General features: G+C 50.9%; 2 protein-coding genes across 4 annotated transcripts in view; one reads left to right on the forward strand and one right to left on the reverse strand.

Annotated features, from left to right (window-relative positions):
- The window catches only part of LOC146246240 (neurobeachin-like), a 43,278-nt gene extending 37,050 nt beyond the window's left edge, over window positions 1–6,228 (forward strand). Inside the window, 11 exon segments of the mRNA XM_084683471.1 lie at window positions 1–94; window positions 413–577; window positions 735–824; window positions 1,529–1,721; window positions 1,816–1,887; window positions 2,010–2,165; window positions 2,468–2,638; window positions 2,903–3,004; window positions 3,466–3,662; window positions 3,921–4,072; window positions 4,475–6,228. The exon segment at window positions 1–94 is cut by the window's left edge and continues 59 nt beyond it. Coding sequence (XP_084539597.1) covers window positions 1–94; window positions 413–577; window positions 735–824; window positions 1,529–1,721; window positions 1,816–1,887; window positions 2,010–2,165; window positions 2,468–2,638; window positions 2,903–3,004; window positions 3,466–3,662; window positions 3,921–4,072; window positions 4,475–4,565 — 1,483 coding nt within the window. The 3' untranslated portion in view covers window positions 4,566–6,228.
- Window positions 6,229–6,985: 757 nt separating this feature from the next.
- sertm1 (serine rich and transmembrane domain containing 1) lies at window positions 6,986–11,820 on the reverse strand. 3 transcript variants are annotated; one of them, XM_084684352.1, is made up of 2 exons: window positions 11,433–11,820; window positions 6,986–8,051 (listed from the first exon to the last, which is right to left on the reverse strand). In XM_084684352.1, exon 2 carries the CDS (start codon window positions 8,033–8,035, stop codon window positions 7,703–7,705), a length of 333 nt encoding a protein of 110 aa, XP_084540478.1. In that variant the 5' UTR covers window positions 8,036–8,051; window positions 11,433–11,820; the 3' UTR covers window positions 6,986–7,702. The 3 variants fall into 3 exon arrangements, with proteins under 3 accessions (XP_084540478.1, XP_084540477.1, XP_084540476.1); XM_084684351.1 differs by lacking the exon at window positions 11,433–11,820 and adding an exon at window positions 10,490–10,752 and having other exon boundaries at window positions 6,986–8,054; XM_084684350.1 differs by having other exon boundaries at window positions 7,041–8,054.
- Between the last annotated feature and the right edge of the window lie 1,858 nt (window positions 11,821–13,678).

Consider the following 13,678-nt stretch of genomic DNA (forward strand, 5'->3'; position numbering starts at 1 on the left):
GCTGGGCGTGCGCGAGGACGGCGTGGGCGTTTGCGACGTGGAGCTGCCCACCTGGGCCAAGAAGCCGGAGGACTTTGTCCGGATCAACCGCATGGTGAGCCACGCGGGGAGCCCCGGAGCTGCGGTCAGACAGGGCTGGACCACAGACCAGGCCAGACCAGAGATACTGAGGTGAGCAAACACTGTGGATGGTCACTAACGGTTCTTGTCTTTCTCTCTCTCCGTCTTGTCTCCTCTCTTCCTGTCTTTTTTGGTGTCGACCCTCTCCTTGGTTCTCTGTCGCTCTCCCTTTCTCTCTCCCTGTTTCCTTCCCTCCGCCCCCCCTCTCTTTTTCTGTCCTTCTTTCGGTCCCTCTGTCCCCCCCTCTCTCTCCCTTTCTCTCTCTGTCTCTGTCTCTCTCTCTCTCTCCCAGGCTCTGGAGAGTGAGTTTGTGTCCTGTCAGCTCCACCAGTGGATCGACCTGATCTTCGGGTACAAGCAGCGAGGCCCCGAGGCAATCAGGGCGCTCAACGTCTTCAACTTCCTGTCCTACGAGGGCTCCGTCAACCTGGACGTCCTGGATGCCACGCAGCGCGAGGTCCGACAACGTCGCCACGCCACTTTGAGGTCCTTTTTAAAAAGCAGATGGTCAGTTATTTATCTCTCTTTCTGGTCCCCTCCCTCTCTCTGTCTCTGTCTCTCTGTGTCTCTCTCTGTCTCTCTCTGTCTCTCTCTCTCCCCTCCCCCATATCCAGGCGATGGAGGCCCAGATCCAGGCGTGCGGACAGACTCCGTCCCAGCTGCTCATCGAGCCACACCCCCCTCGCTCCTCCGCCATGCACCTGGTAAGAGCATTGCATCCTGGGAATCGTTGTCTTTCATTGGAAACAGATACTGTAGGCCTACAAAAGAAATGTCAAGTGTCCGGCAGAATCTTATCACCTATGTCTAGGTCAGAGGTGGTCACAAAGCATAACCAAATGCAAAAACAAACCCACACAAGGAAACAGTTGAATGTGTTAGCAGGGCAGTTGTCTCTCGTTATTTTCCTGGATTCCTCCTTTGAGTGTAGGCCTTCCCCAGGTTCTAGTGTCCCTCGATCTACCAAACTCCAAAACCTCCCACCTCCTACGCCCTCCTCCCCCTCCTCCACTTCTCTCGTCTAGGCCTGTGACTCTCCTCAGTGTGTGAACCTGCCTTTACCCTGCTCTCCCACACTAATACCTTCACCCATCCCTCTCTCCTTCCCTCTCTCCTTCCCTTTCTCTGTCCCCTCATCCTCCTCCCCCTCCTTCTCCTTCTGGTTGTCTTTCTATTCCTCCCTGCTCCTCGTGCTCCTTTCCTCTCTCTCCATCTCTCTCTGTCTGTCTTACTCTGTCTATCTCTGCTCTTTCTCTCTGCTGTCGCTCTCTCTCCCTATCTGCTCTGTCTCTCTCTCTTCTCTCTGTGTGCCTCCCCCCTTCTCTCCCTCCTCTCCATCCCTTCCTTCCCTTCCTCCCTCTGTCCTCTGTCCTCTCTCTCCCTCTCTCTCTCTTTTCTGTCTCATCAGTGTTTCCTCCCCCAGAGTCCCCTGATGTTTAAGGACCAGATGCAGCAGGACGTCATCATGGTGCTCAAGTTTCCTTCCAACTCCCCGGTCACCCACGTGGCGGCCAACACTCTGCCTCACCTCAGCGTCCCCGCCGCCGTCACCGTCACCTGCAGCCGCCTGTTCGCCGTCAACCGCTGGCACAACACCGTCGGTATGTGTGTGTGTGGCAAAACGGCACGCGTGCGCTCGTGTGTGTGTCGGTTTTTGTGATCATTTTTGTGTGTGTGTGTGTGTGTGTGTCGCAGGTCTGCGTGGTGCGCCAGGCTACTCTCTGGAACAGGCCCATCACCTTCCCATCGAAATGGACCCTCTCATTGGTCAGTACACAGACACACAGACGCTGCCATTGGTCGGCAAACCTAGAAAATAATCCTATTTTGATAACTTGACAAATAGTCCCAGTTTTAATATATTCTCTTTGTGTGTGTGTGTGTGCTAGCTAACAACTCGGGGGTGAACAAGCGCCAGATCACAGACCTCGTGGACCAGAGCATCCAGATCAACACACACTGCTTCGTGGTTACCGCCGACAACCGCTACATCCTGGTGTGCGGTTTCTGGGACAAGAGCTTTCGGGTGTACTCTACTGAAACTGGTCGGTACACACACACACACACACCGTATACACATGCACGTAAACACACACCAGAGACCCGGGTAATTCACTTTTATAGCAGGTAAATGACTTGAGGTATGCTTGAATTAATTAAACCCAGTGCATCCATAGCAACGGAACGGTCTCATCAGTGCCTGTTGTGAGCTAAATCGAATGCGACCTGTAGTGTTTGAAAAAATACCCTCGAAATAGCTGACCTAGATGTATTCGACCCGAGTGCAACCCACACTCTGATTCACCCTCTATACCCCCTCCCCTCCTCCCCTCCCCCCCTCCCGCAGGTAAGCTGACCCAGATCGTGTTTGGCCACTGGGACGTGGTGACGTGCCTGGCCCGGTCCGAGTCCTACATCGGGGGGGACTGCTACATCGTGTCGGGCTCCAGAGACGCCACGCTGCTGCTGTGGTACTGGAGCGGCCGGCACCACATCATAGGAGACAACCCCAACAACAGTGAGTCACGCGCGTCTGCGCGTCTGTCACCGTACGGCTGGGGGGTGGACTGCGGTTGAACTCTGCCCTCTTGTGGTTGTTTGCCGTAGTGCAGTTACAGCCTAGCGTAGGCTTCCGGGACTGTTGCCAGGCCTATATTATGAAATGTGGTTGCAATCTCTGTGCCTTAGATGGGGTGGTGGATTTTTCAGTCTCTGTGGGTCATTTGTGTGTGTGTGTCCCGTTGCCTAGGTGACTACCCTGTGTGTGTGTCCCGTTGCCTAGGTGACTACCCTGCTCCCAGGGCCGTGTTGACTGGTCATGACCATGAGGTGGTGTGTGTGTCCGTCTGCGCGGAGCTGGGTCTAGTCATCAGTGGTGCTAAAGGTCAGTGTGTGTGTGCGTGTGTGTGTGCGTGCGCGCGTAGAAACATGTTTGTGAGTTTGAAAAAGGAATGTCCATTTAAATCAATATGTGTGTGTATTTCCTTAATCTACCACTCACAGGAAAACCATATGTAATGTTGCTGTCGTTCCAACTTAAACGCTCTCCTCCTCCTTCTCCTCCCCCCCCTCCTCCTCCTCCCCTCTCCTCCCCTCTCCTCCCCCTCCTCCCCTCTTCTCCTCCCCTCTCCTCTCCTCCTCCCCTCTCCTCCTCCCCTCTCCTCCTCCTCCTCCCCTCTCATCCCCTCTCCTCCTCCTCCTCCTCCTCCTCCTCCCCCTCCTCCTCCCCTCTCCTCCTCCTCCTCTCCTCCTCCCCTCTCCTCCTCCTCCTCCCCTCCTCTCCTCTCCTCTCCTCTCCTCTCCTCTCCTCTCCTCTCCTCTCCTCCTCCTCCTCCTCTCCTCCAGAGGGTCCGTGTCTGGTCCACACCATCACAGGGGACCTGCTGAGGGCCCTGGAGGGCCCTGAGCTGTGCCAGCGGCCCCGTCTCATCTCCGTGTCCAGCGAGGGCCACTGCATCATCGGCTACGAGCGAGGCCGCTTCTGCAACTTCAGCATCAACGGCAAACTGCTGGCCCAGATGGAGGTCAACGACTCCACGAGGGTATGGGGTCCGCAGCGCGGGACACACGCTACACATCTGTGTGAACACACACACACACGCTACACACACACTACACACACACACACACACTACACAGCAACAGTATCATCGCTTCTCAACTTCCACATCGCTGCCTACACTCAGACAAACAATCCCATGCACACACACTACACACACACACCCACACTACACACCCGCACACACACTCACTCAAGCGTCTCTCCCGGTGCTCTGGTGTGTGTGTGTGTGTGTGTGCAGGCCATCCTGCTGAGCAGTGACGGGCAGAACCTGGTGACGGGCGGGGACAACGGCGTGGTGGAGGTGTGGCAGGCCTGCGACTTCAAACAGCTCTACATCTACCCTGGCTGCGATGCCGGGATCCGCGCCATGGACCTGTCACATGACCAGAGGTGTGTGTGAGAGAGAAAGAGAGAGACAGAGAGAGGGAGAGAGGGAGAGAGAGAGAGAGAGAGAGAGAGAGGGAGGGAGGGAGGGAGGGAGGGAGGGAGGGAGGGAGGGAGGGAGGGAGGGAGGGAGGGAGGGAGGGAGGGAGGGAGGGAGGGAGGGAGGGAGGGAGGGAGAGGTAGAGAGAGAGAAAGAGAGAGAGAGAGAGGGAGAGAGAGAGAGACCCAATGCGCCCAATGGTGCCTTTTCAGGTTTCTGTGGGTCCACACCACCCTGTGCGTGCTGTTTTCGCACACTGCAGACCTTGTTGACATTTGGCACGGCCTCGCACGCTCTCTGTGCTTCGATGTGGGCCTGGTGTGGCGCGGGGAGCGCTCTGACGGCGTTTTGCTCTGTCCTCCTCACAGGACCCTGATCACGGGCATGGCGTCAGGCAGCATCGTGGCGTTCAACATCGACTTCAACCGCTGGCACTACGAACACCAGAACAGGTACTGAGGACGGGAGGAGGAGGAGAGGAGCGGGAGGAGGAGAGGAGAGGGAGGAGGAAGAAGGAGAAGAGGAAAGGATGACGACGACGCCGGCTCATGCTGTACATACTGGCAACAAGGAGGCGAAGGATGCGGAAGGGAGGACGAGAGAGAGGGAAAGGGGAAAGGCGAAGGTTATTTCGCGAGCTCTTTCTCCGACGCGGGGACAAGCGCATCACTCCCTCAGCACATACATGTAAACAACGCACACGTATGTAACCACGGCTACAGTCCATGACACCCTGAGGGTAAAGGTTCGTCTGAGCAGGACAGCGACACGGGATGGTTGTGCCAGTCCTGCACACACAGGACTGGTGGGAGAGAGCAGCTACTCTCCAAAATCATCCACACTCCAAAATCATTCATTTAGTTTTGATTTTATTGATTTTATTTTTTTATGTTTTGGGGGGTGGAGGTGGGTTTGTTTGGGCGGGGCGAACGTAATAACACCAAGGACTGGTCTAAGCCGGTCTGAGCTGGTGTAAACCGGTCTGAACCGGTCTGAACTGGTCTGAATCAGTCTGAACCGGTCTGAACCGATTCTTCCTATAGATCAAAACAGGTGCTATTGGCTTTAAACTAAATCCACCATAAGCAAATGGTCTCTGAGTTCTCATTGCCCCCCTATGTCTTTGTTTCTTTTCTTTTCTTTCTTAATAGTTTATTTTCTTTTGTTACGTTTTTATTTTGATTTCATACCCACCAAGGGTTTATATGATTTTTGTAAATATGTCTCATGTTTCTTCTAGGGTTGACAGAGCAACGGAGATAACAGTTCAATTTTACACTCAACCTTTCACCACAGAACATGCCAATCACCTTTAATTTATTAATGACTTGCTGTATGTAATATATTGTGTAATAATGATAATGTTGGCCATGACGCCAGTAATGTTGGTTCGGAGGAGGATTGATGATGATTGTGCTTTCTGCGGCCGTGTCGGTAAGATGGCGCCAGTACTAAGGATAAGCCTGAACCTTTGTATATTTGGTGATTGTTTTTGTCAAATATGTACAGACAGTCTTGGTTCAGGCTCTAAGAGGGGGACTCAATCAACTGAATAAGACTGAAAAAGTCAAGAAAAACCTTCACTCACCCACATTTATTGATTATTTAAGAAAAAAAGAGAGAATCGAGTCAGTGTCAAAGTTTTGTTTTGTATTTGCACACGGCACCAATCACATATCATTATTTATTTAGCGGGATTATTTCCAGTCAGTTGCTATTTTGTTTAGGTCCATCTTTCCTGCTGGATTATTTGTGCATTGATGTTTTGTGTTTTAAAGACGATGACTTCATGTGTGATAATTAAGTTGTACAACCTCACAGCTGTAAGCAATATCATGATTCGGTAGCTGATAAAGGGATGGAGGTATGGAGAGGATGAGAGGAGAAGGGGATGAAAAGTGAGTCGTACTGTATGTGTGTAAGCCATCTCGATCAAAAACACACGCGCACATACTCTACCAACCAAGTTCAACTTACGTATCCAAAAAAAAGGCTAAATATTTTTGGATCTATAAAACCCTAAAAACTATTGTATTCATGTTTTATTGCAAATATGTCAAATATGACATGTGTGAGTTGAAGTAAAAAAAACCATGAAAAGAAAAATAAAACATGGAAAGAATTTGATGACCTGACTTATTTATTTATTTTATGTGAATTTTACTTCCCTCAACAAGAAACTTCTCCAAAAATGTGCTTTGCCTCTTTCTTGACGTTGACCTGGATTTTTCTCAGACATAAACGGTTAAAGTTTTGTTACATCATATCAAATGTTTTCAAATCTCCATGATTGAGACCCACCACAGTTACAGGAAGTCAGACCTGACCAACACAAAGAGGACCAATCTGGACTAGGCGGCCATTTTGTACAGATGGACCAATCAGAGCTGCGTCAGGCCAACCAGGAAGTATTCACTGGAGCACACGGTGCTGGAGAACGTTGTGGAGGTCAGGAAACAGAAGAACCTGAGAGAACAACCGGAGGGGCATGGAGAACCTGGCACGGAACACAACACTTCAGAGCGATCCCGGCAACGCATGACCTCTTATATCTGGTACCTAATCTTCACGTCATCCTACACGGCAGTTCTCTCGTTATCTTTACAGACTGGACTGAGTTCTGGAGATAAAAACTAGCTTATTTTATTGAGTTTAGTTGTTTAATTCTTCCAGATTGTGGTATGGTTGGCTGTAGCCTTGTCGAGGAACTGGCTGTGGTCTCTTCACGTCTAAACTTCCCCAGACAGCACAATCTAGACAGTAGAGCGAGCTTGGTCATGTTTCGCTGACCATGAAGACGGCTGATCGGAAGCAAGCTGACACGGGCAGGAGAAAGGGATTTGATTTGCTAGATGACCTGTCAATCAAGTTGAGACGTTTTCCCGGGTACCCTTGTGTTGGTTTAGACCTGTCGGCTGTGTCACATCCGACCGGGTGCACGTCAAGAGAAACTGAGCTGACATTCTTCCCCCGTCTCTCTCTTTCCCTTCTCTAAAGTTGCTTTGCACCACTGAACAATGGCAATCCCCAGTCTTATTTCACTGTTCGCTTCAAGTGGTTTTTGGCCCAGTTTTGTCAGTTTCTCTGCAATATCCCCTGCAACCTCACAACAAAGGAAAGATAAGTTTAATAAAAAATAGTTGTTCTCTTTTATTGAGCTACGCATGATGATAAAGCAGTCCATTAAACATATTTCATTGAGATACACCCTAATTCTAAGTTAGTCTAGGGAATCAGGCACAGTAAAGTTTGTGTCTTGCCAGGAAAAAGAGTAATTTAGATTTGTGGATAGATATAAAATATAATCTATTCCTTGAGATCTTCTCAGATTCTGCTTTCTTCTTCTTTGAGATGAGATTCAAAATAGTTATTTTTCTCTCACACCCACTGTCCACATGGGCTAAATACTGTATATATACATGTTTGACGATGTCAACTACATTTCCCATGAGGCATCAGCAGGGATTGAAATGATGAGCCGGTCCAGGTGTAAATTGCACAGCACGCTGTCCTTTCTACCTCTGTGTGTGTGTCTGAGAATGTGTGTGTGTGCCTGTGTGTGTGTGTGTGTGTGTGTGTGTGTGTGTGTGTGTGTGTCAAGTGGACAGCGAGGACACGGTGGACCTCTGCGAGGAGATGCTGCAGATCTCCATGTTGGTGAAGGAGCTCCCCGCCTCGCTGCCGGCGTCGGGCGGCGCCGAGGACGTGATGATGTTCTTCAGCCTGTGGAGGGCGACGACGAGCAGCGTGAGGAGGAACACCAGCAGGCTCAGGAAGACCCACACGTACACGTACACGCTCTCCTGGCGGGCCCCCGCCCCCGCCGCCGCCGACACGGAGAAGGTCGGGGAGAACCGGGGGAACGCGCCGTCGCCGGGGGAGACGCCGGCCCCGTGGAGGTCCTCCACCGGGGGGTCCATTCCTGACATGCTGGCTGGAGGTGAGCTTCTGGGGAGAGAAGGAGGTCGTCAGTGGACTGGGGGCTGCTTAAGAAGAGCTTGGCTGTGTGTCCACGTCTGCTGCAAAACTGTCAACTCTACCCCACGACGCCAACGACCACAGTAAAAGTAAGGGCTTTATCGTTATGGGTCAAATGTTATCCTCGACAGAGTTGCAAAGGCCCACCGATACAATGAAAACACCTGAACGAGGAATCCGAAATTCTGAACCCCCCCACCAACAAAAACATAGATAGAAATAGTTTTCCACAATCCTCTCTTAAACACAAGATATACTTTGCTGTTCGTGGGGGAAGGGTGTGTGAGATGTGTGAATGTGCATACGGGAACACAGGAGTGAGTGAGCAGGTGGCTTGGACTGTGGACTGAGTCCTCCTTAGCGGCCGGGCTGGCAGGTGGAGAATTCAGGACGGTCGTGGGTCTAAGCTTCATCTGAGACAGCCAGCACTTCAAAGGAGGAGGGGATTTAACATGGACAGGATGGAGGAGGGAGGCCAGAGAGGCTTGATCGCTCTCGCTCTTTCTCTCTCTCTCTTTCTCTCTCTCTCTCTCTCTCTCTCTCTCTGTCTCTCTCTTTCTCTCTATGTCTCTCTATCTCTGTCTCTTTCTCTGTCTCTTTCTGTCTCTCTCTCTCTGTCTCTCTCTCTGTCTTTTCTTTCCTTGCGTGGTGGTTCCAGCCTGTCTCTCCCCCTCCCTCTCTTTCAATATTTCTCTCCATGTCTCTTGCCTGTCTCTCTTTTTCTCTCCCTGGTTCATCTATGTCAATTGTATTCATATTTACCAAACCACCCTCTTCACACACAAACTCCCAAACATGCTCACACACACACACACACACATGTCCTCTGAACCTGCCTCTGGGACAGGGCAGAGTCAGTAATTGGGTGGGGGTGAATGGCTAGCTGTCAGCCGTTATGGAGATAGAGTGTGTGTTCGTAATCTTTTATTGAAATGCTGCCGCTTTTGAAGTTCAGTGGACATCTCTCTCTCTCTCTCCTCTCTCTCCCTGTCCCTCTCTCCCCCCCTCTCTTTCTTTCTCTCTCTCTCTCTCTCTCTCTCTCTGTCTCTCTGTCTCTCTCCCCTCTCTTTGTCTCTTTTTAGCCCTCGCATGCTCAGACACCCAGAATTATTCTCTCCCCACCCTCCTTACGGTTTGTTATCTCTTTCATCCTCTCTCACCAGCTGTTTGACACCAGCCTCCCTCCCTCCCTCCCTCCCTCCTTCCTTCCTCTAACTCCTTAGACCCTTCTCTCTCCCAACTTTCTTCTAAATTCTGTATTCACTCCATGTCCCAACTATCCCTCCCTTTATCCCCCGTCTATCTTTTGTGGCTTCATTCTCTCCCTCTATTCTACATAGTTCTTTCGCTCTTCAGGTATTTCTTTGTTGTTGTTGATTATTATAATTTTGTTCTAACCTCTAATGAAAGCAGTTCGGTAAAGTGCGTCATAATTGTGCCTAATGGTGCTTTTTGTATCCAGGCAACTGGCTCTTTTTCAATCTAATCTGCTTTCAGTGGCCAAGCTGGTCTACCGGGGTTAGGGATGGAAGTGATGCAAACACACACACACACACACACACACAGCCAAACCCTCACAGTGTGCACACATATACGCAAACACACACCCACACACAAACCACACTCGCGCACACACACACTTGACAGCTCATCCTGGACATTCTTATGTTTTCTCCATTTTCATATTGACAGTTCATGAATCATTCATCTGGACCCATCTGTGTGGCTAAATGTCATGACATTTTGTCTTTATCCCTGACCCTGTGTGTGTGTGTGTGTGTGTGTGTGTGTGTGTGTGTGTGTGTGTGTGTGTGTGTGTGTGTGTGTGTGTGTGTGTGTGTGTGTGTGTGTGTGTGTGTGTGTGTGTGTGAGAGAGCGTAGGGGAGAGAGAGAAGGTTGTGACAGGGTTGTGAAGTACACCACAAATCCCGCTGATCAAAAATAACAAAAGAATAAAAACGTAAATATTCTTGGAGAGATGAATAGGCCACTGCATGTGTGCGTGAGAGAGGAAGGGAGTAGGGGAAAGTTAGTGGGAGGTAGAGAGAAAGGGAGAGAGACAGAGCTTTTCTCTCAGTCTACGGCATCTGACCAAAGTTGTTTCACGAGGTCCCGGCAACATTCCTGTAGTGTGTGGGTCATTGTGAGTTTGGTCGTAAAAGCAGGAAATGACCCAGCATGCCTTTGGGCCGTGCGCCCAGGATTCTGCTCATCCGTCTGTCTGAAACGAAACACTTCACGTCCTCCCCCTCATTTCAGGACGGAGGATACAAGGCTTTCCTTCAGACCTCTTTCAAGCCATCCCTCTCCCCCTTTCTTTCCCCATCAACAGGAAGCAGTCATTCCTCAAAATATAAAAGGCAAATGAATGAATGAATGAATAAAGGGATTTGTAGCTTGTTAACCCTGTGTTGTAGCTCCTCTCTGTCGTAGCCACAGTCTTCCTTCACGACCAACCACTTTGTCTTCAGAGCACGTCTTTTTTTCTGACATTTTTACCATCTCTCCTTTTCCCTTCCTTCCATTCTTTGTCTTCTGACTCAGTTCTGAATGTGTTTCATTTGAGGAAACGAGGGAGAGGGAGAGGGAGAGGGAGAGGGAGAGGGAGAGGGAGAGGGCGGTGTGTAAGCCCTCTCCGCAGTGGGACCAGTGAATGGGAGCTAAGATTTGAAGAGTCACAGCATCACACAAACACACAGGCTTGGAAAAGACAGTGTCAATGAAAGCTTGCGGGAGATTGGGGAGGAAGGGGGGGGGGGGGGGGGGGGAGGGCATAGAAGGCCTGCAGCCAAGGTTACAAGACGGGCAATTCCAATTGTAATTCTAGACAGAGGGTGATCCAGCCCCTGTGTTTTGGGTGTGTGTGTGTGTGTGCGTGTGTGTGTGTTTTGACCTTTGCTTTCACACCATGCGACCTATCAAAATTACATCTCTGTGCCTTTCCTTCGACACAGTATGGCTAAAGCCCCACACAGCAGTCAAGCAACAATGCAATCACACACACACACACACACACACACACCATTATTTGAAGGTTAATTTAAGCTGTGTCAACTAAAGCAAGCCCTTTTGATCAAATCCAGGTAAACCAAGCTGCTGTACATGCATTGAGCTGGTGTTAGCAGGAAGTGGGGATCAGTGTAATCCGACTAATGAACTGACTCACAATTACCGCTAACGTGGACCCCTACCAAGTTATCTTTCTTTCTTTCTCTTTCTCTCTCTTTCTCTTTCTCTCTCCCCCTCTCATCTATACGTACCGTCGATAGCACCAAATCCATGGTTCATTTATTCAATCGTTGCACGAGTCGACGCACGTTAGCCTGATGAAGGGAGCTGCTCACTCACCTGTTAGTGCCGGACGGTCCTCTTTCCCCGCTCTCCCTCTCTGGGTTGTTCTCTATCTCTCTCTCTTAAATCCTGTCGATGTTCATCCTGCGCTGTGTGGTGGCTCCGTCAGGCTCTCTTGATACCCCAGAGATCTCTCTCTCTCTTACTTTCACTCTCTGTCTCCCTGTCACTCTCACTTTTTGCTCTCTCTCTCTCTCTCTCTCTCTCTCTCTCTCTCTCTCTCTCTCTCTCTTTCCCTGTCCAACACCTCACGCTGGCAGATTCTTCTCCTCAAACACACACGCAGATGATCACAGGCGAAAACTGGGTGTTCTCGCCTCTCCCTGCACACACACACACATCGAATGAGAGGCTGTAGACCAGAGCACGTTCTGTTCGACTGACAGAATAGAATGAGAGAGGCGGAGCATGAAGGAGAGGAGAGAAGGAGAGTTTTTTGGTGCTTTTTGTGACTGGTTGGCTGGTGTCCCCTCCCTCCCACAGTCCGTCTCCCTCCCCCCTCCCTCCCTCCCTCCCTCAGTCCCTCCCTCCCTCCCTCAGTCCCTGTCTCTCTCCCTCCCTCAGTCCCTGTCTCCATCCATCTGTCTCATATCTCTCTATTGCTCCACTCTTTCCTATCTTTTGCTCATCCCTCCTCAGTGACAACCTCATTATCTGTTACCTCTCTTACAGACTTCAAACCTTTACTTAGATTGACCACAATTGCTCGTGTGTACGCGTGGGCACACACACACTCACAGTATACATTTATAATCATAGAGCCGGACAGTTTAGGAACGGCAAAGGACGGCAGACAACAAGAAGAAGCTACATGTGTGTGAGTGTGAGAGAGAGAGAGAGACAGAGAGAGAGACAGAGAGGGAGACAGAGAGGGAGACAGAGAGGGAGACACAGAGAGAGACAGAGAGAGAGACAGAGAGAGAGACAGAGAGAGAGACAGAGAGAGAGACAGAGAGAGAGACAGAGAGAGAGACAGAGAGAGAGACAGAGAGAGAGACAGAGAGAGAGACAGAGAGAGAGACAGAGAGAGAGACAGAGAGAGAGACAGAGAGAGAGAGACAGAGACAGAAAGTGAGCGATCGAGGCTCTGTATGTGGTTTCATGCATCCTGACAGTGGGCGGTCAGAACAGACATAGGTAGGGGAGGACATGTTTGACAGAAGTGACCTGAACATGTGAGTCCTAATTGAAGCGTGGGAGGAATCCCATTTATACCCAGCGTGGATAATCACCCTGTGTGCACTGTTCTCCAAAGTGTTGGTATTCATGCCCTAGATGAGGGGTGTGTGTGTGTGTGTGTGTATTTGACATATTTGTGTACTGTATGTTTGTGTGTGTGTGAGAACTCATTCACACAGTGTGTGTGTGTGTGTGTGTTTGCAGGGAGGGGTCTAATGGTCTCTTTCTTTCTGGACCATGGGTCACAGCGGGGGGGAATGGTTATGGCTTCAGCCTGAGTCCTCCGCCCCCCGTCGGGGCCCCTCCCTGGCAGAGGAAACGGAAAGGTCAGAGGTCAGCCTGCGTGACACAGTCCTCTCCACTGCTCTTTGTTCTGTTTCCCTTCCGTTCTGTTCTATCCCGCTCTCTGCCTCTCCTCATCTCCTCTCCTCATCTCCCCTCCTCATCTCCACTCCTCATCTCCTCTCCTCATCTCCCCTCCTCATCTCCCCTCCTCATCTCCACTCCTCATCTCCCCTCCTCATCTCCCCTCCTCATCTCCCCTCCTCATCTCCACTCCTCATCTCCACTCCTCATCTCCCCTCCTCATCTCCACTCCTCATCTCCCCTCCTCATCTCCCCTCCTCATCTCCCCTCCTCATCTCCCCTCCTCATCTCCCCTCCTCATCTCCTCTTCTCATCTCCCCTCCTCATCTCCTCTCCTCATCTCCCCTCCTCATCTCCTCTTCTCATCTCCCCTCCTCATCTCCCCTCCTCATCTCCCCTCCTCATCTCCCCTCCTCATCTCCCCTCCTCATCTCCACTCCTCATCTCCCCTCCTCATCTCCACTCCTCATCTCCCCTCCTCATCTCCTCTCCTCATCTCCCCTCCTCATCTCCTCTTCTCATCTCCCCTCCTCATCTCCCCTCCTCATCTCCCCTCCTCATCTCCCCTCCTCATCTCCACTCCTCATCTCCCCTCCTCATCTCCCCTCCTCATCTCCCCTCCTCATCTCCTCTTCTCATCTCCTCTCCTTATCTCCTCTCCTTTCCTCGACCCCTCTCCCGAGTAAAAGGGAAAGAAA

Source organism: Hypomesus nipponensis, chromosome 20, assembly GCF_054491055.1.
Source record: "Hypomesus nipponensis isolate SF chromosome 20, ASM5449105v1, whole genome shotgun sequence".
NCBI lineage: Eukaryota > Metazoa > Chordata > Actinopteri > Osmeriformes > Osmeridae > Hypomesus > Hypomesus nipponensis.

Bases quoted from the DNA above. Each gene is read 5' to 3' on its own strand.
- sertm1 (XM_084684352.1), bottom strand. From the start codon at position 8,035: ATGTCAGGAATGGACCCCCCGGTGGAGGACCTCCACGGGGCCGGCGTC.